This window comes from Xenopus tropicalis, chromosome 6 (assembly GCF_000004195.4).
Source record: "Xenopus tropicalis strain Nigerian chromosome 6, UCB_Xtro_10.0, whole genome shotgun sequence".
In the NCBI taxonomy this organism is placed as follows: Eukaryota; Metazoa; Chordata; class Amphibia; order Anura; family Pipidae; genus Xenopus; species Xenopus tropicalis.
The window spans coordinates 152,820,566-152,845,740 of record NC_030682.2 but is presented as its reverse complement, the minus strand read 5'-3'; the positions used below and the strand labels follow the sequence as shown (position 1 = coordinate 152,845,740).

The 25,175-nt window shown below is 54.5% G+C and overlaps 1 protein-coding gene across 23 annotated transcripts in view; it reads right to left on the bottom strand.

Moving 5' to 3' along the window:
• The window catches only part of plec (plectin), a 161,323-nt gene that overhangs the window by 73,343 nt on the left and 62,805 nt on the right, over positions 1–25,175 (bottom strand). For 2 of the 23 annotated variants that reach the window (XM_031903886.1, XM_031903890.1), the window contains exon 1: positions 24,895–24,967. The exons of 13 other annotated variants lie outside the window; for them this stretch is intronic. In XM_031903886.1, coding sequence (XP_031759746.1) covers positions 24,895–24,952 — 58 coding nt within the window. In that variant the 5' untranslated portion in view covers positions 24,953–24,967. Of the gene's footprint in view, positions 1–7,851; positions 7,886–12,249; positions 12,468–18,570; positions 18,602–24,894; positions 24,968–25,175 lie in introns of those variants that run through there. 8 more of the 23 variants (XM_031903893.1, XM_031903895.1, XM_031903880.1 and 5 more) reach the window with 4 other exon arrangements.

Below are 25,175 nucleotides of genomic sequence, written 5' to 3'. Positions count from 1 at the left end.
AGGGGGATTATTTGAAATGTTGTTTGATCCTGGTTATGGTCACAACAGATCAACCCTTCCGACAACGGGGGGTGTTCAATAACGGTATTCAACCCACAGAACAGGGTGAGCAGATACTGGCTCAAACTTCCACAGGGCAGAAAGGGTGAAGCACAAAAAAACTGCTCCCAGGGTAACAACTGGCAATTCATCCCACAGAACAGGGTGGGCAATATGTTTATTTGACATGGAGATCAGGTTAACAATTCTGAAAATCAACCCATTAGAACGGGGATTATTAGGTAACAACGGATCAACCCACAGAACAGGGGGGGTAACAACAGATCAACCCATAGAACAGGGCCTTGTTAGGTAATCAAACGAAGATCAACCCACAGAACAGTGGGGATTGGTGAGACAAGATCCAGAGGCCTATAGAACAGGGTGGGGGTAACACAGTCAATCTCCAATAGAACAGGGTGAATGGTACAACGGATCAACCATAGAAATCAAGGGGGACAGTGGGGTAACAACAGTGATTCAACATAGAACAGAGGGTGGAATGAGAGTCATCACAGATCGACTCCATAAGAACAGGGGGGGCAGACCTTGGGCTGTTATGGCATGTGAAGCGGATAACATACGGATCAACCTATAGAACGGTTTAACAGTTACTAAGAGGTAACAAACAGCATACAGCCCAATAGACAGGCATTTCTAATGTCAGCTGGCATTCAGGTATTTGGAACACGGGATCAACCTAGAACAGCGGGTTGATGCATCACTCAGTTACTCCTATACGTATGAAGCAGAACAGCCTCCTTTTAGGGTAACGCAGTGTGCCGAATCCCTTGCGAGGGAAACAAGCGGCTCTGACAACGTAATTAATCAACCCATAGCTAACAGGGGGCAGCGTAATCAGGCGGAATCACCATATAGAACAGGGGTTCCATGTACAACGGAATACAAGCCCAAATAGAACAGGGGGCGAGCAGGGATTACGCGGTGGGGGGAAGAGAGGTCAATGCATACCCCAGATTGTACCCCTCATCCCTCTTTGAAGGGTGGACAAGGGACCCCAACCCGAGTTCTCTCCTATTTGATTCCTATATATTCATTTCTGCCATGTGTACATAAGAAAAGAAAACCCCATCGCCCCAAATTGGAGCGGTAAATACATATGTGTGCTTGGGGCTAACTCAGTGGCCCTCCCCAAAAATTCCCGCATGCTTAAGGTGGCGCGCATATTAAATACAGAAATGCGCTCAGGCCTACAAAGGTGAATACACAAGTCAACTGCATGCAAGACCGCCTTACTAAACACATTGTAGTCCTAACATGTGAGAGAGTCTTGTGCTTCACTTAGCCTCCAGCCAGGCTGGCAGCAGATACGACGGCCGCTTTTTGTATGGATTGAGCTCACGTGTTGTTGCAGTTACTTCGCCAGCGGTCAGGCAGGGGTGGGATTATGCGGATTATTACTCGCCTAGGTTCCAGTTAAGTGAGCCGGTAGGCGAGACTTCTCTGATTCTGCAGGAAACGTTGACTTGCTGTTGGCCAAGGCTGCAGGAGAGTTGTTTAGTTCCGCACGGGGTGCCCTCCCGGGCCAAGCTATTTGCAATGTCTTGGACCCAGGGCATCTGCAGGGCGGCACGTTGTTGAAAGGGGTCGGTCAGTTGCAATTGGTCATTTTTTATTTTTTTTTTCAGTTATTTAGCTTTTTTGTTAAGCAGCTCTCTAGTTTGGTATTTCAGCAGCTATCTGGTTGCTAGGGTTCATTTTAGCACAATGGCCTAAGACAACCTGCAGTGATATTGAAACGTAGAGACAGGAATATGACACATCAGGGGAGGGGGAGCCATAAATTCTCTCTTATTTGGACTGATGAATTTATTAGAAAAGGTTCTGGGCTTTTGCCCTGGTTGTTCAAAAAAGGCAAACGCTCTACCTTAAAAAAGGTCAATAATTAAACTACTAAAAAATAACGCAAAGGTACCAAAGTCTCGCTCAATAAGCTCTGTAGGTCGGATCTCGTCTACTCATTAAGAATGCCAACGGCGCCCTTTAACCACTCAGTTTATAGTTTTGGTCATTTCCTTTACGCCACTAATATTCAGCTGCACTGCTGCCCCCCCACCCAGATTTACCTTAGCTACCCTTACCGACCCACTTTAATGCCCTGTGCACCCCCCTTTAGTAACCTACAGACGTTAGTGCCACTGTGCCACCCGTCTGCCTACCCCCCTAAGTAATCTATCAGCTCTTCCCACTGTTGGTGCCCAGGCTGTGCCACCCTCTTCTTCGTTACCCCCTCTCAGTAACCGACAGACTTAGTGCCACTGTGCGACCCTCCCTAAGTAATTCCTAACACGACTATCAGTCTTTGCCACCTAGTGGGGCCATATCCCTCCCGCCCCTCACCCCCCCCCTGAGTAACCCCCTTACAGGCTTTTGAGCTCCCGCCACCCCTGTGAGGCCACCCTTGTCCCACACGTTACCCCCTAGTATAACCTACAGACTTACTGCCACTTTGTACCACGCTCCCGGACTTCCACCCCCCCCTGCATTATCACTTCTTCCAGATCTTACTGCACCCTGCTCACACCTCCCCCCAAGGCCCTTTTTACCCTCATATAGTAGAACCTCAGACTAGTTGCCACCCTCGTGCCACCCCCCCGTACCCCTCAGTCTCAACCTACAGATTATGCCACTGTACCACCCCCCGTACCCCCCTAGTCCCAACACCTACAGAACTTCTGTCACTTGCACCCCCCTGGTACCCCCTCCGTAACCTACAGAACTTAGTTGCCACTTGCTGCCACTCCCGACATACTCCCTCCCCTCTGAGTGTCCTAACAGGATCTTAGATGCCACTGGTGCCACCCTTTCCCTAATAACCTACCAGAGCTTAGTGCACTGTGCCCACCCCCCTGGTACCCCTTAGTAACCTACAGACTTAGTGCCACATCCAGAGGCATTGTGCCACTGCGTTACCCCCTAGTCAACCCTACAGATTAGTGCCACGAATGTGCACCCTCTTAACCCAACCTAGTAACCTACAGACTAGTGCCTGTGCCACCCCCCGTACCCCGCCATAGAAACTACCAGGACTTGTGCCACGTGCCACCCCCCGTACCCCCCTTTTAGTACCTACAGCACTTATGCCACTGGTTACCACCCCCCGTATACCCTAGTTAACCTACAGACTTACTGCCACTGTGCCACCCCCCTGTACCCCCCTTTAGTAACTACGCGTTATGTGCCACGGTGGCACCATCCCGTACCCCCTTAGTAACCTACAGACCTAGTGCCACTGTGCAACACCCCGGTACCCCCCTAGTAACCTTAACAGACTTAGTGCCACTGGTGCACCCCCGTACCCCCCTAGTAAACCTACAGACTTAGTGCACTGCTGGCACCCTCCCCGTACCCCCCTAGTAACCTTACAGAACTTAGTAGCCACTGTGCCCCCCCCGACCCCCCTAGTAACCTACAGACTTGATGTGCCACTGTTGCCCCCCCCGGTACCCACCCTAGTAACTACAGACTTAACTGCACTGACCACCACCAACGTTTTTACCCTCCCTAGTAACCTACAGAACTTTGCTCACTGTGCCACCCCCGTACCCCCCTTAGTAAGGTACACGGAGCTTCAGTGACCGCTGTGCCACCCCCGGGTACCCCCCTTAGTAACCTACAGGACTTAGTGCCACTGTATGCCACCCCCTACCCCCCGTAACCTACAGACTAGTGCCACTGTGCCACCCCCCAAGTAACCTACAGACTTACGCCAGCTGTGCCCACCCCCCGGCGTACCCCTAAGTAACCTACAGCGATGCTTAGGTGCCACTATGCCACCCTCCGAGCTACCCCTCTAGTAACCTACAGCACTTAGCTGCCACTCTTGTGCACCCCTCCACCCTTTTTCCTCGATACCCCGGGCTAGTAACCTACACGACCCTTAGTGCACATAGTTGCCACCCCCCTGAGTAACTATCAGGTCTTTACTGCCACTCTGTGCCACCCCCCTCCCGCATGCACCCCCTAGTAACCTACAGAACTTTAGTTGCACTATGCCACCCCCCGTACCCCCCCTAGTTACTACGGACTTAGACCTGCACACTGTGTCCATCTCCCCCATTTTTTTCGCTATTACCCCCTCCTAGGAACCCTTACGACTTCTGCCTATGTCGCCTAGGCCCCCTCTGTACGACCCCCTAGTAACCTACAGACTTTAGGCCACTATGCCACCCCCCGTACCCCCCTAGTAACCTACAGACTTACTGCCACTGTGCCACCCCCCGTACCCCTAGTAACCTACAGACTTAGTGCCACTGTGCCACCCCCCGTACCCCCCATAGTAACCTACAGACTTAGTGCCACTGTGCCACCCCCCGTACCCCCCTAGTAACCTACAGACTTAGTGCCACTGTGCCACCCCCCGTACCCCCCTTAGTAACCTACAGACTTAGTGCCACTGTGCCACCTCCCCGTACCCCCTAGTAACCTACAGACTTAGTGCCACTGTGCCACCCCCCCGTACCCCCCTAGTAACCTACAGACTTACTGCCACTGTACCACCCCCCGTACCCCCCTAGTAACCTACAGACTTACTGCCACTGTGCCACCCCCCGTACCCCCCTAGTAACCTACAGACTTAAGTGCCACTTTGCCACCCCCCGTACCCCCTTAGTAACCTACAGACTTAGGCACTGTGCCACCCCCGTACCCCCCAGTAACCTACAGACTTACTGCCACTGTGCCACCCCCCGTACCCCCCTAGTAACCTACAGACTTACTGCCACTGTGCCACCCCCGACCCCCCTAGTAACCTACAGACTTACTGCCACTGTGCCACCCCCGGTACCCCCCTAGTAACCTACAGACTTACTGCCACTGTGCCACCCCCCGTACCCCCTAGTAACCTACAGACTTACTGCCACTGTACCACCCCCCGTACCCCCTAGTAACCTACAGACTTACTGCCACTGTGCCACCCCCATGTACCCCCTAGTAACCTACAGACTTAGTGCCACTGTGCCACCATCCGTACCCCCTCAGTAACTACAGACTTAGTGCCACTGTGCCACCCCCCGTACCCCCCTAGTAACCTACAGACTTAGTGCCACTGTGCCACCCCCCGTACCCCCTAGTAACCTACAGACTTAGTGCCACTGTGCCACCCCCCGTACCCACCTAGTAACCTACAGACTTACTGCCACTGTGCCACCCCCGTACCCCCCTAGAACACAGACTTAGTGCCACTGTGCCACCCCCCGTACCCCCTAAGTAGCCTACAGACTTGGTGCCACTGTGCCACCCCCCGTACTCCCTAGTAACCTACAGACTTAGTGCCACTGTGCCACCCCCCAGTACCCCCCTAGTAACCTACAGACTTGGTGCCACTGTGCAATTGGGGAGCCCCCGTACCCCCCTAGTAACCTACAGACTTATTGCCACTGTGCCACCCCCCGTACCCCCCTAGTAACCTACAGACTTAGTGCCACTGTGCAATTGGGGGGCCCCCACCCCGGCTCCCCTTGTTTCCGCCCTCCCCCTGGAAACCCCGGGCTGCGGATAAAGATGGAAAATTCCAAGAATAATATTGTGGGACAGAGAAAAAGCACAAATTGTGAGGGTTCCGATGAATCACTGTCTGCGGGGGCAGCATCTGGGCTCATGTTACCCGGCAACGGCCAAACACGGACCCCCCCGCCCCATACAATAGTAGCGCAGTCCCACTGAGTCACAGGGGCTGACTGACCCCCCCCCCCCCCCGCCCAGTAGCAGTACAGCCCCACCCAATGGGGGCGCAGGGTTACTACAAACCAATGGCCCAGGCCTATAAAGCTGCTCATGGTTCCCTGTTGTCAGACTATTCACCTATCTGCCCCCCTCCCCTTACAGTCAGTGACAGAGCCCCCCTTACAGTCAGTAGGATAATGGTGCGTAGGGACTGCGCAGGGAGATGCAGTTCAGCGCCGATACTGTCACTTTAACCACGGCCCGTTAATAAGTGATTGGCGCCAGCGGTTCTTTTCCAGAGTCTGAGCCAAAATGGATGCTCCTGGCAGTGCCTGTGCCACGGTGGCTGGGGGGGGGCATTTCCAGAGTGGGAGCCAAAGTGGATGCTCCTGGCAGCGCCCGTGCCACGGTGGCTGGGGGGGGGCATTTCCTATCTGACTCACACTATCTGACTCACTCCCAGTTTAATGGCCACTGTGTTAGCCGCCTGTAGTGCGCATGCCAGCCTTGCCCACAGCCGTGCCCGCAGCCTAGGAATAGACACATTCCCGCAGGATCCTACTCATACCGGGGGCCCCTGCCAGCCATTCGGGGGGGCTCCTACCCAGAAACACCCTTTCATTCCCTCACTGCTATGGCCCCGGGTACCAGACTGAGCAGCGCAGGGCCCAGGAATATCTGATGCCACGTGTCCCACTGGCACCAAACTGGCACACCAGGCCCCTGGGTATGTGGCGCCCCCTTCTGGCCAGAGAAACGCACCTTAATAATGAACTTTTCCTATTGAGGCAGAACATGCAATTTTAAGGTGTCTATCTCGTTGCTAGACATCCGGGCCCTAGCAACCATTTGTCTGAATAAATGATGAATAGAAGAAGAATGAATAGAAGAAAGATGATTAGAAGAGGGCTGAATAGAAGAAGGATGAATCTCATGATCAGCCTGGTTTGTGGCCCCCCGGGGGGGGGGCAATTGCTTAGAAACACGGGGCCACAACATACAAAGCGCAACTTCCCATTTCAACCGCACTTTCGGCTCTACGTCAGCCTGCGGCTCAGCGCCTCTCACTCACATCAAATAAATCTGTGCCAGGCTGTGCCCCCCCCCACACCACACCTACCCCCCCCCCCCATACAATGAGCCGCCTGTGGTTTCCTGGGGAAGAGCCGACCGCCCCAGTACCAGAAATAACAGCAGGGAAGGATACCAACTGAATCTGGCGCCCACATGCACCGTATGGGCCAACAATAAGCCACTTGTGTGTGATGAGCCACGGGCTGCCCAGAACCCCCCCTCACACACAGGTGCCCAAGGCTGCTCCTGGCCTCTCGTTGCAAGGCTACAGCACCGCTGATCTTCAACTGCACAAAGCTACACCTGACTGGTTGCCATAGCAATAACCCCAGTGCAAAAGGAAACTGCTCCCACTCAGCAACCCCCTACTGAGGGGCAACATCTAGCCAGGGTAGAACTTCTGCTGCTACTAACACTAACTGCTGTAGACATTCCCAGGCAATTTGCAGTTGGTCTTCATTTTAAAAAAAGACTTGTTTTTATTTCTGCATCATTTGGCATTTCAACATCTAGCTGGTTGCTAGGCTGCCGGTCGCTAGCAAAGAAACATATATATATCTTACAATGGGTTGGCTTTTTGGTTGCCGGGGTGACAGCCTTAGCAACAACATAGCAACTAAGTTTCATTTCAAAAGAAAAACCACCAGAAAGGAGGAAGACCAACTGCAATGTGGCTGAGGGGGCTGCCTGACACATACCGAGAGGGGGGGGGGGCTGCTAATTTGTACAGGCAAGGGTTAAAATGCAGGGAAAGATGGAGGCAATCCCCTGGCAGCCCTGCCGCCCCCTCCCTGCCACATCCGCCCCGACACATGCGTCCGTTAGACATTTTTTGTGGTATTTACGCTGTTGCCATGGATACAGAACACAAACGCACACATATGGGGGGGGCATTGGAATTTACAGGCAGTTTCAGGGCAGCCCCGGAGTGTCAGTTCTGTGGCCCAGGGCCTGCCAGCCTGAAAGCTCCCAGTAAATTGCAAGCCTTGTGGGTCAGTCGGTACAAGAAGAAATTACCCAGAGAAAGCTATGCCGGGGGGGGGGGTAACAGACCTTTCCGTGCTTTAATCATGGAGAGCGGCCACAGAGCAGCAAGCGATAACGCCCCGCAGAGGATTGTGGGATACGGCGGCTCGTGGCGGCTCAGTGAGAAATAAAAGTCTTATCGCTCCGAGCAGCCGCCGACCGCGCTGCCTTCCTGTAAACAGGCCCCCGCCTTAACCCTTTCCCACCGCCGCCAATACCCCAACTTTCCCTTGCACTCCCCAATATCCCTGCACCCCCCTACAGATACCCCAGCCCCCCCCCCCCAAACGCCCACAACCCCATCTATTGTGCCAGGCTCCCTAAATACCTCTGAAACCCACTGAACCCCCAAAAAGCAGGGGGAGTAGGGGGGAACGGGGGGGGGGGGGGCAGGGCCATATAAGGACACAGCCCTGGGGTAGCGGCTCAGATACCAAGCTGCCCAATCAGAAGCCACAATAGTTTCATTATTACCAGGAATTTCCTACGTGACTCACCCCCCCCCCCACGTGTGTCGCACACTCGTCTGCACTTTCACTGGGAACAATCTGTGCAGCGGGTACTAGTGAGCAATGTGCCAACTGCCTGTCCCTATGCAGTGCGGGGGGGCCCCTGTATACAGAATGGTGTGGGGGGGCCTTTATACAGAATGGTGCGGGGGGGCCCGTTTATATGGAACAGTGTTGGGGTACATATGAAAGGACAGAGGAACATGGGGGCCCCCCAGCAGGGCGTGGCTGGGGGTGGGGATGCGCAGAACCTGAAATATTTCAATTTGCAAAGTAGGATCTGATTTGGGTTTGGCTTTAGGCTCTTGGGGAGCGAGGGGTGCCCCCCCTACATGCCAGGTTACCCAGAAATCTCCTTTGCTGTTTGACTCCATGTATTTGCAGTTACAATCCCAGAATGCCCCTCTCTCTCCAAACTAGGTGCCCCGCCCCCTTGGCTGCCAAAAGAACCTGCCCGGCCACTTATGGGCACTCCCAGCAATGCCCCAGGCAAGTGGCAATTTATATTGGCAATAGAAACAGAGAAAGGGGCACTGCCCTGGGCACAACCAGCTCCTTCCTGACATCTACCCAGAAGCAACTGAGTCACTGTGTGACATTTCCCTGTCCCCCTGCCCCTCCCCCTCTGCCAACCTGCCCCTCCCCCTTAGCATATCATTAGTATGTGTGGGACCCCCCCCCCGTGTACACTGCTGGATGGAACAGTCTTCCTTAGCGCAGGAGGCGGGGCCAGTGTTTGTCGCAGTTCAGGGGCCCCATTATAAGGAAGACTATGAAGCGCTTGGGCAGACTGGGGGGGGTGACATTGGGCCCTGCCCTGGTCCAAACCAAAGCTGTATCAATAAGGAGAGTTTCCCAGAACATCACCCCCCCATAATGCACAACAATGGGACAATCCATAAAGCCGCAGCGCTACACACCCAGGGAATAGGGCACAGTGCCAACTTGGCATCCCGCTACCCTGCATTGCCCCAATCAATCCACCGCGCCCCTCCCAGTCCTCTCGCTCTATTTGCAGTGTCACCTCCAGGGCCGCGCCCGCTATTCTGTACCAGGAACTGGCAGCGCCACCTGTGCCCCCGGGCAAGTGTAAGAGGCCAGTGTGGCTGCTATGTGCCACCTGTGCCCCCGGGCAAGTGTAAGAGGCCAGTGTGGCTGCTATGTGCCACCTGTGCCCCCGGGCAAGTATGAGAGGCCAGTGTGGCTGCTATGTGCCACCTGTGCCCCCGGGCAAGTGTAAGAGGCCAGTGTGGCTGCTATGTGCCACCTGTGCCCCCGGGCAAGTATGAGAGGCCAGTGTGACTGCTATGTGCAACCTGTGCCCCCGGGCAAGTGTGACTGCTACGTGCTACCTGTGCCCCCGGGCAAGTGTGACTGCTACGTGCTACCTGTGCCCCCGGGCAAGTGTAAGAGGCCGGTGTGACTGCTATGTGCCACCTGTGCCCCCGGGCAAGTGTAAGAGGCCGGTGTGACTGCTATGTGCCACCTGTGCCCCCGGGCAAGTGTAAGAGGCCAGTGTGACTGCTATGTGCCACCTGTGCCCCCGGGCAAGTGTAAGAGGCCGGTGTGACTGCTATGTGCCACCTGTGCCCCCGGGCAAGTGTAAGAGGCCGGTGTGACTGCTATGTGCCACCTGTGCCCCCGGGCAAGTGTAAGAGGCCGGTGTGACTGCTATGTGCCCATAGCTGGGTATAATGTGCCCGGGCACTGTCGAGGTGGGGGAGTAACAGAGTAGTAAGTACTTACTGAGTAACAATATAATAGAAACCCTCTGAGGCTCCGCCCCCTCCCCCCCCCACAAACACATGTGACCTTGTTGGAGCGGCACCATAAAAGTTAAAAATAAAATGATATCCTGTTCTAATGGGAGAGGGCAAATAAAGCAATGCATTAACCCTTTGATAGAGACAGGGGTGCTCTGGGGCTCTTATTCCCTTGCCATAGTGAGTATTATATATCCACCTATAAACAGCATGGTGGCACCCACACTGGCAGACTGGCACCCTCACTGGCACTCGCACTGGCACCCACACTGGCACCCTCACTGGCACCCACACTGGCACCCACACTGGCACTCACACTGGCACCCTCACTGGCACCCACACTGGCAGACTGGCACCCTCACTGGCACTCACACTGGCAGACTGGCACCCTCACTGGCACCCACACTGGCACCCACACTGGCAGACTGGCACCCTCACTGGCACTCGCACTGGCACCCTCACTGGCACCCACACTGGCACCCACACTGGCAGACTGGCACTCACACTGGCAGACTGGCACTCACACTGGCAGACTGGCACTCACACTTGCACCCTCACTGGCACTCACACTGGCACCCTCACTGGCACCCACACTGGCAGACTGGCACTCACACTGGCACCCACACTTGCACCCTCACTGGCACTCACACTGGCAGACTGGCACTCACACTGGCACCCACACTTGCAGACTGGCACTCACTGGCAGACTGGCACTCACACTGGCACCCACACTGGCAGAATGGCACAGGCTACTGGGTAAGGCAAGCAGACTGACAGACTGGCATAGAGACAGACAAGCAGAGAGACTTACAGACAGGAACAGAGACATACAGACAGACAGACAGAGAGGACAGGCAGAGGGACATAGAGACAGACAGGCAGAGGGACATAGAGACAGACAGGCAGAGGGACATAGAGACAGACAGGCAGAGGGACATAGAGACAGACAGGCAGAGGGACATAGAGACAGACAGGCAGAGGGACATAGAGACAGACAGGCAGAGGGACATAGAGACAGACAGGCAGAGGGACATAGAGACAGACAGGCAGAGGGACATAGAGACAGACAGGCAGAGGGACTTACAGACAGAGAGAAGGACAGACGGGCAGAGAGACAGGCAGAGATGACAGACAGGAACCAATAGGATCTCATCATCACAGGCAGGGCACTTGCCAGTTTATTGCCCCACAGTGACATTATACATATGCCCCAACCTAGCTGCAGGGGTTGCTGGGAGAAACTGCCCCCCCAGTGCCCAGAATCCTTATGTCCCTGCCGGGGGCACCACCCTGCCCCCCCCCCCCCCCCCCCCCGCGTTCTGTTTGCGCCTTTGATCCCAAACATAAATATTGTGCCAAAAACAAAGGGAGAATTAACCCCGCAGGCAGCCAACTGTTTGTTACTGCCCCAGCCCCCCCCTTCTGCCCCGGGGCAGCAGCGACACACAGGCGGGTACTAAGCCATGTATAGCATTTGGGATTTGCTGCCCCCACCTGGGCATTTGTACCCCAGGGGCAGATCTGTCCAAGGACGTCCGACACTACAAACACAGACGCAGCAACTCAGCAGGTTTGGTATTTAGGGGTCGCTTCCCCTTTAAGGCGCAAAACACATGGTTTTGTTTAGTTTTCTCCTTCTGCTGAGGCTCCGCCCCCTGGCTCTGTAACCCCTTCCTGCCCAGGGGGGAATATGAGGGGATTCAGCACCTTCAGATTAAAACCTTAACCCACAGGCCCCGCAGTCCCTCTAATGCCCCGACTAACTGCCCCGGGGCAACAACAGGCCCCCTCCCCAGGGCAACAACAGCCCCCCCCTCCCCAGGGCAACAACAGCCCCCCCCCTCCCCAGGGCAACAACAGCCCCCCATCCCCAGGGCAACAACAGCCCCCCCCATCCCCAGGGCAACAACAGCCCCCCCCATCCCCAGGGCAACAACAGCAACAACCATTATGGGGGGGGGGGGGCTGAGGCAGAAGGAGCCGGGGGGGGGGCGGGGGGTCCCCACACAGACTGTATTGGGGTTCAGGGGACATAGAGAGAAACAGTTAATAGGGGAAATATTGCCCCGGATACACCCAGCAGTGAAAGCGTTAACAGCAACACCCCCCCCCCGCCCCGACACACCCCCCCCCGTGCCGCCCCCGCCCCTTACCGTCAGTGTCCCTCAGTGCCCGCCGCCTCCGCCAGTGCCACACGGCTACCAGAGTGACTATGTGCCCAGCGGCCACCAGGCTGGGGAACAGGCCGGACTGCTCCATGGCGGCAGGGGGGTGCGCTGCTACTGGGACTCGCTGTGTCTCCCCCTCCTCCTCGCTTGGTTTAGCCCAGAGTAGCGGCGCTGCCAGACGGCCGGACAGTGACACAGCTGCTCCCTCCTCTCCCTCCGCTGCCGGCCCTCCCTCTCCCTCCGCTGCCGGCCCTCCCTCTCCCTCCGCGATGTCCCTGTGTGTGTGTGAGTCAGTGTGTGTCTGTATCACAGGAACCGGCGGCCCCGCCTGACAGTGACAGCGCTCAGTGCCATGTGAGAGCAGCTGCCAGCCGTGCCCCCCCCCCCATACTGTGCCCGGTAACTGCCCCTCCCCTGCCCCTCACTGTCCCTGTGTGGCTGCTCCTACTCTCTATCTGCCCCCACTAGGGGGCGCCCCCCAACCCTCACACTGCCCTGTCTCACAACTCCCCGCGCCCCTCACCCCAACTCCCCGCGCCCCTCACCCCAACTCCCCGCGCCCCAACTCCCCGCGCCCCTCACCCCAACTCCCCGCGCCCCTCACCCCAACTCCCCGCGCCCCTCACCCCAACTCCCCGCGCCCCTCACCCCAACACCCTGGTACCTGCACCCACCCTGGTACCCGCACCCACCCTGGTACCTGCACCCACTGGTACTCACACCCACTGGCACCCTGGTACCTGCACCCACCCTGGTACCTGCACCCACCCTGGTACCCGCACCCCCTGGTACCTGCACCCACCCTGGTACCCGCACCCACTGGCACCCTGGTACCCACTTTTATGCCCACACCTATAAGCAATTCTCTGCTGCCAGTCTGTATCTATGTATTTATATAGCCCCCCTATACACAGCGCTGTACCTGTGCCCCCCTTATTCCCTGTGCCCCCCCCCGCTGCCTGTATATATCTATGTGTGTGTATATATATAGCCCCCCCCCCCGCTGCCTGTATATATCTATGTGTGTATATATAGCCCCCCCGCTGCCTGTATATATCTATGTGTGTATATATAGCCCCCCCGCTGCCTGTATATATCTATGTGTGTATATATAGCCCCCCCGCTGCCTGTATATATCTATGTGTGTGTGTATATATAGCCCCCCCCCGCTGCCTGTATATATCTATGTGTGTGTGTGTATATATAGCCCCCCCCGCTGCCTGTATATATCTATGTGTGTGTGTGTATATATAGCCCCCCCCGCTGCCTGTATATATCTATGTGTGTGTGTATATATAGCCCCCCCCCGCTGCCTGTATATATCTATGTGTGTGTGTGTATATATAGCCCCCCCCGCTGCCTGTATATATCTATGTGTGTGTGTGTATATATATAGCCCCCCCCCGCTGCCTGTATATATCTATGTGTGTGTGTATATATAGCCCCCCCCGCTGCCTGTATATATCTATGTGTGTGTGTGTGTATATATATAGCCCCCCCCCCCCGCTGCCTGTATATATCTATGTGTGTGTGTATATATAGCCCCCCCGCTGCCTGTATATATCTATGTGTGTATATATAGCCCCCCCCGCTGCCTGTATATATCTATGTGTGTGTGTATATATAGCCCCCCCCCCGCTGCCTGTATATATCTATGTGTGTGTGTGTATATATAGCCCCCCCCGCTGCCTGTATATATCTATGTGTGTGTGTGTATATATATAGCCCCCCCCCCCGCTGCCTGTATATATCTATGTGTGTGTGTATATATAGCCCCCCGCTGCCCGTATATATCTATGTGTGTGTATATATATATAGCCCCCCCCGCTGCCTGTATATATCTATGTGTGTATATATAGCCCCCCCCGCTGCCTGTATATATCTATGTGTGTATATATAGCCCCCCGCTGCCCGTATATATCTATGTGTGTGTATATATATATAGCCCCCCCCGCTGCCTGTATATATCTATGTGTGTATATATAGCCCCCCCCGCTGCCTGTATATATCTATGTGTGTGTGTATATATAGCCCCCCCCCCCCGCTGCCTGTATATATCTATGTGTGTGTGTATATATAGCCCCCCCAACAAAGCTCAGACAAGTTCCTGTTGTTTAACCTGTAAATTCCATTGCAGGAGAAAAACCTGTCAGTCAGTCACATTCCGACACTTGCCCCCCCCCCCCCCCCATAGCCCACAGACTCCTGCACTTGCCCCCAGGCTAAACTATTAGCCCCTCCCCCCAGTCCATAAGGGGCAAGTAATAATCACATTGAAATCCTCTCAATTTCTCTCCCAGAACAAGGAGGTGAAATGTGCCTGGCAGTGGAAGGGTTAACCACCCCCCCGCACTGAGTGGCCGGACTCCCCCCATCTACTGTGACACTGGGCCGGTTCCACACCGGGTTTGTGTCCCTTCCTCAAGGTTACACCTGTCTCACCCAGGAACGGCCCCCCAGGCCCTCCCTTCCCCACCAATCACAGCTCAGTAATAAATGCCCCTACTGTGCCTCAGCATAGGTACCCAACTAGCCAAATAACTGCCCTACTAGCCAAGTGACTGCCCTACTAGCTAAATAACTGCCCTACTAGCCAAGTGACTGCCCTACTAGCTAAATAACTGCCCTACTAGCCAAGTGACTGCCCTACTAGCTAAATAACTGCCCTACTAGCCAAGTGACTGCCCTACTAGCCAAATAACTGCCCTACTAGCCAAGTGACTGCCCCTACCTAGCTAAATAACTGCCCTACTAGCCCAAGTGACTGCCCTACTAGCTAAATAACTGCCCTACTAGCCAAGTGACTGCCCTACTAGCTAAATAACTGCCCTACTAGCTAAATAACTGCCCTACTAGCCAAGTGACTGCCCTACTAGCCAAATAACTGCCCTACTAGCCAAGTGACTGCCCTACTAGCTAAATAACTGCCCTACTAGCCAAGTGACTGCCCTACTAGCCAAATAACTGCCATACTAGCCAAGTGACTGCCCTACTAGCTAAATAACTGCCCTACTAGCCAAGTGACTGCCCTACTAGCCAAATAACTGCCCTACTAGCCAAGTGACTGCCCTACTAGCCAAATGACTGCCCTACTAGCCAAATAACTGCCCTACTAGCCAAATAACTGCCCTACTAGCCAAGTGACTGCCCTACTAGCCAAATAACTGCCCTACTAGCCAAGTGACTGCCCTACTAGCTAAATAACTGCCCTACTAGCCAAGTGACTGCCCTACTAGCCAAATAACTGCCCTACTAGCCAAATAACTGCCCTACTAGCCAAGTGACTGCCCTACTAGCCAAATAACTGCCATACTAGCCAAGTGACTGCCCTACTAGCCAAATGACTGCCCTACTAGCCAAATGACTGCTCTACTAGCCAAATAACTGCCCTACTAGCCAAATGACTGCCCTACTAGCTGAATAACTGCCCTACTAGCCAAATAACTGCCATACTAGCCAAGTGACTGCCCTACTAGCCAAATAACTGCCCTACTAGCCAAATGACTGCCCTACTAGCCAAATAACTGCCCTACTAGCCAAATGACTGCCCTACTAGCCAAATGACTGCCCTACTAGCTAAATAACTTACCCACAATCCAACAGGTACAGGCTCAGGAGCCACAACCAGCAGTGATTTCCTGGGGTCAGTGTAGGAGTCACAGCTCCCAGCCAATCAGAGCAACAGAATGTCCCCAACATTAAACAACTTGCAGCCAATCAGAGCATTAGGTGACACAACCTCTGGCCAATAAGGGACATTAATCTGCCGGTACCGGAGCATAGAGGCACGTCCGACCCATCAGAACTGACCCAAATGATAATGCTGGGCCTGCAAGCCCCCCTCATATAGAATCCATCAGTCTGGCCCAGTACTGCCCAGTACAACCGAACTTAATACAATGGAACCTCCCAGAACTGCCCAGTAAATAGAACGGAACCTCCCAGAACTGCCCAGTAAATAGAACAGAACCTCCCAGAACTGCCCAGTAAATAGAACGGAACCTCCCAGAACTGCCCAGTAAATAGAACAGAACCTCCCAGAACTGCCCCAGTAAATAGAACGGAACCTCCCAGAACTGCCCAGTAAATAGAACGGAACCTCCCAGAACTGCCAGTAAATAGAACGGAACCTCCCAGAACTGCCCAGTAAATAGAACAGAACCTCCCAGAACTGCCCAGTAAATAGAACGGAACCTCCCAGAACTGCCCAGTAAATAGAACAGAACCTCCCAGAACTGCCCAGTAAATAGAACGGAACCTCCCAGAACTGCCCAGTAAATAGAACGGAACCTCCCAGAACTGCCCAGTAAATAGAACGGAACCTCCCAGAACTGCCCAGTAAATAGAACAGAACCTCCCAGAACTGCCCAGTAAATAGAACAGAACCTCCCAGAACTGCCCAGTAAATAGAACGGAACACTTGGGGGGATGGGCCCCTGCTGGGAATGGGATCGGTTCCACTGGAGATGATTCCAACTGGTACCGACACCCACAGACCCAATCTCCTCATGTTGGACCCATGTTGGGTGAGACGTGCAGTTACACTGTGCCCCCCCCGAGGGCACACACACTGTGGGCAATGCCCCCTGCCCCGGCACAGGGAGAAGGGGGAACCACTAGAGGGGCCCAGTATGTGTGTGAGTAAAAACCTTGTAGATCACTGGTGAGTGTGCACTAGAACTCACTATTGTGTGCTACTGTATCCCCTTGTGCTACAGATCCCTTCACTATCACTGGTGAGTGTGCACTAGAACTCACTATTGTGTGCTACTGTATCCCCTTGTGCTACAGATCCCTTCACTATCACTGGTGAGTGTGCACTAGAACTCACTATTGTGTGCTACTGTATCCCCTTGTGCTACAGATCCCTTCACTATCACTGGTGAGTGTGCACTAGAACTCACTATTGTGTGCTACTGTACCCCCTTGTGCTACAGATCCCTTCACTATCACTGGTGAGTGTGCACTAGAACTCACTATTGGGTGCTACTGTACCCCCTTGTGCTACAGATCCCTTCACTATCACTGGTGAGTGTGCACTAGAACTCACTATTGTGTGCTACTGTACCCCCTTGTGCTACAGATCCCTTCACTATCACTGGTGAGTGTGCACTAGAACTCACTATTGGGTGCTACTGTACCCCCTTGTGCTACAGATCCCTTCACTATCACTGGTGAGTGTGCACTAGAACTCACTATTGTGTGCTACTGTATCCCCCTGTGCTACAGATCCCTTCACTATCACTGGTGAGTGTGCACTAGAACTCACTATTGGGTGCTACTGTATCCCCCTGTGCTACAGATCCCTTCACTATCACTGGTGAGTGTGCACTAGAACTCACTATTGGGTGCTACTGTACCCCCTTGTGCTACAGATCCCTTCACTATCACTGGTGAGTGTGCACTAGAACTCACTATTGTGTGCTACTGTATCCCCCTGTGCTACAGATCCCTTCACTATCACTGGTGAGTGTGCACTAGAACTCACTATTGGGTGCTACTGTATCCCCCTGTGCTACAGATCCCTTCACTATCACTAGTAAGTCAGTAAATCTTTTCACTACAGTTGGGTTTATGCACTGACCAAAGAGCTTGCACTCACGCCCCAGGCACTGCCCCTTTCAGGAACACATTCATCATCTACAAGCAGCTGCGCGTGCAACACCAGTACACAAATAACCCCTCGCAGAAGGCACAGAGCAAGGTTCTAGGTGCCAATCTGCACCCCCCCCCCCAATACAAAAGATCCGATCCACTCTGATTGCTGGTGATCACAGGTGAGCAAGTGTGGGAGGGACTTGCACCAACATTCTGCACCACAACTCCCCGCATCCTGTGAAGCCAAACTCATTATCCCCTTTATAACTGTATGGCGGGGGGGGGGGGGGGGCAATTTACACACACACACGTGAGTACTGGGTATATTGGGGGCCAAACAAGGCAAAGCCCCCCCGTATAGAGCTGATGGCGCAGGCAGGGCCTCATTATCCGTCACGGCTCGGAGCACTGGGGAGTCGGGTTTCCAGTACTTACACTGAGTGCCAAACCCTGGATACTCTGTACCCCGGGCTATTTGCCCCCCTGCACCACTGGCCCCCTTACATTTCTTGCCTATTTCCTGGCAGAAGCCCACCCAAGCCAAAATAAACCCCCAGGCGCCACCCTGACGCTCCCAAGCCCAGCAATGCCAATCCCAGGAATGCGCCAAAAATAATCCCCGGGGCACCGGCGCTACTGCGGCACCCACTGTGGCACCCACTGCGCCCAGGGGGGGCAACACTGTGGGGGAGAGGGGCTCACACCTACCTGGAATAATCTTCATGGGAGAATGTGGCCCCGGAGCCCACTAACAGCTCAGCACCGTGTTTATCTGCCCAGAGAAATGGATCCCTGGCCAAATGTCAGTCCCAGCGCCCGGGGGGGGGGGGGGGGGGGAATTAGCGGGATATAAATAACAGTAACAGGCAGAGTCATACGCCAGACTTAGACTATTACTGGGGCGCCGAACTTGGGCCCGAATCTCCGGGGGAAACCCACCTACTGGGCCTTATGGGATGGGGGGGGGGCAACAGCGGGGCATCATGGCATTATCCTGGTACCCTGTCTCCCTGCCACAAAGCAACACAGGACTGCTGTGCCTTGGCTAGATAGGAAGTATGGGTCCCAGGGAATATTCTCCCCCCATGAAAAGGAAGTAGAGACAGATGAGTAACAGGAAATACACTCCCCCATGCAAAGGAAGTAGAGACACATGGGTACCAGGAAATACACTCCCCCGTGCAAAGGAAGTAGAGACACATGAGCACCAGGAAATACACTCCCCCGTGCAAAGGAAGCAGAGACAGTCACATGGGTACCAGGAAATACACTCCCCCATGCAAAGGAACTAGAGACACATGGGCACCAGGAAATACACTCCCCCGTGCAAAGGAAGTAGAGACACATGGGTACCAGGAAATACACTCCCCCATGCAAAGGAAGTAGAGACACATGGGTACCAGGAAATACACTCCCCCGTGCAAAGGAAGTAGAGACACATGGGTACCAGGAAATACACTCCCCCGTGCAAAGGAAGTAGAGACACACGAGTACCAGGAAATACACTCCCCCATGCAAAGGAAGTAGAGACACATGAGTACCAGGAAATACACTCCCCCGTGCAAAGGAACTAGAGACACACGGGCACCAGGAAATACACTCCCCCGTGCAAAGGAAGTAGAGACACATGGGTACCAGGAAATACACTCCCCCGTGCAAAGGAAGTAGAGACACATGGGTACCAGGAAATACACTCCCCCGTGCAAAGGAAGTAGAGACACACGAGTACCAGGAAATACACTCCCCCATGCAAAGGAAGTAGAGACACATGAGTACCAGGAAATACACTCCCCCGTGCAAAGGAAGTAGAGACACACGAGTACCAGGAAATACACTCCCCCATGCAAAGGAAGTAGAGACACATGAGTACCAGGAAATACACTCCCCCGTGCAAAGGAACTAGAGACACACGGGCACCAGGAAATACACTCCCCCGTGCAAAGGAAGTAGAGACACATGGGTACCAGGAAATACACTCCCCCGTGCAAAGGAACTAGAGACACATGGGCACCAGGAAATACACTCCCCCGTGCAAAGGAAGTAGAGACACATGGGTACCAGGAAATACACTCCCCCGTGCAAAGGAAGTAGAGACACATGGGTACCAGGAAATACACTCCCCCGTGCAAAGGAAGTAGAGACATACCCTCCCCCACAGCGAATCATTTTCAGTAATAAAGTAGCTGATTGGCCCACACCTGCCCTACATTCCAGAACCCTTTTATCTCGGGTGACTGGGAGTATTTAAAGGCAAAGGCAGATTTATGGGCAGGTTGTGTGGGGCCCCGGGGCCAGGCGCAAGTGGAAGGAATGCCGGCGATGTTACCCGGTCACTTTCTGTTTAATGTCAGTTTTAGTCTCTGGGCCAAGTGCGCGGCAATATTAACCCTCTGTGGTACAACTCCCAGCACCCCCTGCTCCCTACTGGCTGCTCCGCCCTCAGGGCTGTCAGGTAACAGGTAACATCTCCGTGTCAGGTGATATCTGGCCTCAGTGTTGTTATACTGCAACTCCCAGCATCCCACCCTACAGCCCTTGCCATTACCCCCCCAAGCAGGATCTGTGGGCGTGGCCCCGGCACAAAGGGGATGTGGCTACAGAATTACCCAAAAGCCTCACCTCTGACCTATTATTTACTGACGGGGCCCCGGGGATCTGATATATTTACTGAGAGGCCATCACGGGGCCCCGGGGATCTGATATATTTACTGAGTGGCCATCACGGGGCCCCGGGGATCTGATATATTTACTGAGTGGCCATCACGGGGCCCCGGGGATCTGATATATTTACTGAGGAGCCATCACGGGGCCCCAGGGATTTGATATAGTTACTGAGTGGCCATCACGGGGCCCCAGGGATCTGATATATTTACTGAGAGGCCATCACGGGGCCCCGGGGATCTGATATATTTACTGAGGAGCCATCACGGGGCCCCAGGGATTTGATATAGTTACTGAGTGGCCATCACGGGGCCCCGGGGATCTGATATATTTACTGAGTGGCCATCACGGGGCCCCGGGGATCTGATATATTTACTGAGGAGCCATCACGGGGCCCCAGGGATTTGATATAGTTACTGAGTGGCCATCACGGGGCCCCGGGGATCTGATACATTTACTGAGAGGCCATCACGGGGCCCCGGGGATCTGATATATTTACTGAGAGGCCATCACGGGGCCCCGGGGATCTGATATATTTACTGAGAGGCCATCACGGGGCCCCGGGGATCTGATATATTTACTGAGGGGCCATCACAGGGCCCCAGGGATTTGATATAGTTACTGAGTGGCCATCACGGGGCCCCGGGGATCTGATATATTTACTGAGGGGCCATCACGGGGCCCCGGGGATCTGATATATTTATGGGGGGCCATCACGGGGCCCCGGGGATCTGATATATTTACTGAGGGGCCATCATGGGGCCCCGGGGATCTGATATATTTACTGAGGGGCCATCATGGGGCCCCGGGGATCTGATATATTTACTGAGGGGCCATCACGGGGCCCCGGGGATCTGATATATTTATGGGGGGGCCATCATGGGGCCCCAGGGATCTGATATAGTTACTGAGTGGCCATCATGGGGCCCCGGGGATCTGATATATTTACTGAGTGGCCATCACGGGGCCCCGGGGATCTGATATATTTACTGAGTGGCCATCAAGGGGCCCCGGGGATCTGATACATTGACTGAGGGGCCATCACGGGGCCCCGGGGATCTGATATATTTACTGAGGGGCCATCACGGGGCCCCGGGGATCTGATACATTTACTGAGAGGCCATCACGGGGCCCCGGGGATCTGATACATTGACTGAGGGGCCATCACGGGGCCCCGGGGATCTGATATATTTACTGAGGGGCCATCACGGGGCCCCGGGGATCTGATATATTTACTGAGGGGCCATCACGGGGCCCCGGGGATCTGATACATTTACTGAGAGGCCATCACGGGGCCCCGGGGATCTGATACATTGACTGAGGGGCCATCACGGGGCCCCGGGGATCTGATATATTTACTGCAGAGAAGAGATTTCTTAATTTGCCCTTTATTCTATAGACCACTCCCTGCTACCCCCGCACCATTCTGGGCAGAGCTATGGGAGGGCTAAGGCCCAGCAGGGCTGAGGGGCAATACTTGGACCACTGGGGGCACTACTGTACTGGGGCCTATGGAGGGGGCTGAGAGAAGGGTAAAAGTGCCCAAATATCACAGAACAGCCCAAGAGCCCCAGGATGTTAACTCTTTATTACCAGACACAGACTGTACCACAGTCACAGTACTCCTAAAGGGTTAACAGAGTTGCCTCTGATTAACCCCCGAGGGCCCGGGCCCAGGCCTGCAAGCTCCAGCTCCCTGGCACCCGTCTCTCTGCCTATTTTAGGCAATCTCCCTGGGTCTCTGCATATTTCTATAGAGCGGGGGGGGGGGGGGGCAGGGGAGGGGGGGGCACCCAGGTAGGGACGGGGAGCAACATCTGCCCCTCCCTATGTACATCCCCACCTGGGCTCAGGGGGCAGCAGGACTTTCTGAAATGGGGACTGTTATACCTGTGGCCCTTCAGCTGCCGAAGTGCAACTCCCAGCACCCTCAATAGTCTGTAAATGTCAGGGGGTGGAAACATGGAGGTCTAATCAGGTGGGCACGGACCCAACATCCAGAACTGCCCCCAAGACCCACAATAAAGATTTGAATCCTAAAGAACTCGATATCTGCCCTGTTATTCTCAATCTTGCCCTACTGTCTCCATCTTACCCTACTGTCCCCATCTTGCCCTACTGTCTCAATCTTGCCCTACTGTCTCCATCTTGCCCTACTGTCCCCATCTTGCCCTACTGTCTCCATCTTGCCCTACTGTCTCCATCTTGCCCTACTGTCTCCATCTTGCCCTACTGTCCCCATCTTGTCCTACTGTCCCCATCTTGTCCTACTGTCCCCATCTTGCCCTACTGGCCCCATCTTGCCCTACTGTCTCCATCTTGCCCTACTGTCCCCATCTTGCCCTACTGTCTCCATCTTGCCCTACTGTCCCCATCTTGCCCTACTGTCTCCATCTTGCCCTACTGTCCCCATCTTGCCCTACTGTCTCCATCTTGCCCTACTGTCCCCATCTTGCCCTACTGTCCCCATCTTGCCCTACTGTCTCCATCTTGCCCTACTGTCCCCATCTTGCCCTACTGTCCCCATCTTGCCCTACTGTCCCCATCTTGCCCTACTGTCCCCATCTTGCCCTACTGTCTCCATCTTGCCCTACTGTCCCCATCTTGCCCTACTGTCCCCATCTTGCCCTACTGTCTCCATCTTGCCCTACTGTCCCCATCTTGCCCTACTGTCTCCATCTTGTTCTACTGTCTCCATCTTGCCCTACTGTCCCCATCTTGCCCTACTGTCTCCATCTTGCCCTACTCTCCCCATCTTGTTGTACCCTCTAACCAAATGCCCCGGTACCTCCCTATCTTTCTGTCAGTGAGTGCAGGGATCTGATTAAAAGCCCTAGTGTTACCCCTGAAGGGGAGAGATCTGCCCCGCCATGCTTACTAGGAGCTCCCTCGAGGGCAGGAAGGCCAGCGTGGGGCAGCGAGATACACAAGTGAAACTGAGGGGCCCCGCACCTTATGGAGCCTGAGGGCCTTTTATTAACTCTTTACTTACTGCCCCTGTACTTGCAAAGAAATCATTTGCACCCAAAGCAAGTTGCTCTGCCCTTTACAGCCCCCCATATACACTATGGGTGCACCCCCCTATGAGAGAGATTGCATCTCCAGACTCACTGCAGCACCCCCACATTACAGAGCTCAAAGAAACCAGCACAACACCCTATAGCAGCCCCCTCAACTTTACAGCACCCCAAAATATTCAGCATTGCAGCTCCCCCTTTAACTGCACAGAATGAGTAACACCCCAAAACTGTACAGCGCAGGAAAAATCCCCCAAACTCTATTAAGTTTAGGGGTGCTGCTGTCCTTTTGTAGCAGCAACCCAGACCTGCATAGCATAAAATCAGCACCCCTAGCAATGCACAGTATGACAGCAGCACCCCCAGAGATGCACAGTATGGCAGCAGCACCCCCAGAGATGCACAGTATGGCAGCAGCACCCCCAGAGATGCACAGTATGACAGCAGCAACCCACAAACTGCACAGTATGGCAGCAGCACCCCCAGAGATGCACAGTATGGCAGCAGCACCCCCAGAGATGCACAGTATGACAGCAGCAACCCACAAACTGCACAGTATGGCAGCAGCACCCCCAGAGATGCACAGTATGGCAGCAGCACCCCCAGAGATGCACAGTATGACAGCAGCAACCCACAAACTGCACAGTATGGCAGCAGCACCCCCAGGAATGCACAGTATGACAGCAGCAACCCACAAACTGCACAGTATGGCAGCAGCACCCCCAGAGATTCACAGTATGGCAGCAGCAACCCACAAACTGCACAGTATGGCAGCAGAACATCCAGGAATGCACAGTATGGCAGCAGCACTCCCAGAGATGCACAGTATGGCAGCAGCACCCCCAGGAATGCACAGTATGACAGCAGCAACCCACAAACTGCACAGTATGGCAGCAGCACCCCCAGAGATGCACAGTATGACAGCAGCAACCCACAAACTGCACAGTATGGCAGCAGCACCCCCAGAGATTCACAGTATGGCAGCAGAACATCCAGGAATGCACAGTATGAAAGCAGAACCCCCAGAGATGCACAGTATGGCAGCAGAACCCCCAGCAATGCACAGTATGACAGCAGCAACCCACAAACTGTACAGTATGGCAGCAGCACCCCCAGAGATGCACAGTATGGCAGCAGAACCCCCAGCAATGCACAGTATGACAGCAGAACCCCCAGAGATGCACAGTATGCCAGCAGAACCCCCAGAGACACACAGTATGGCAGCAGAACCCCCAGAGATGCGCAGTATGACAGGAGCTCAGCAGCGCACAGACGGCGGCACACTGGCAGAGCATTTTGGCTACAGAGCCTTGGGGGTTTGGGGGTGCCCGGTCGGTGCCAGGCTGCGCCCTACCTTGGAACTGCTGAATCAGATCATCGATATAACAACGTCCCTCCTGTGGGGTCTCCATGGCGCGCGCTGCGGGGCCCCCGGCAGGCAATGAGCTGAGGAGGTGCAGAGCGCCGGTGGCAGTCTCTCAGGTTCCACCTCCCTCTCGTAGCGCAAGTCCCAGCGCTCTCGCTCATTGGCCCAGCAGCCGAGGGGTTAACTGGCACCGCTCTGCCGGCCCAGGCACCATGAGAGACTCCCAGGCAAAGTAAGGGTTAATTAACTCTTTGCTACCTGTCCTGCTA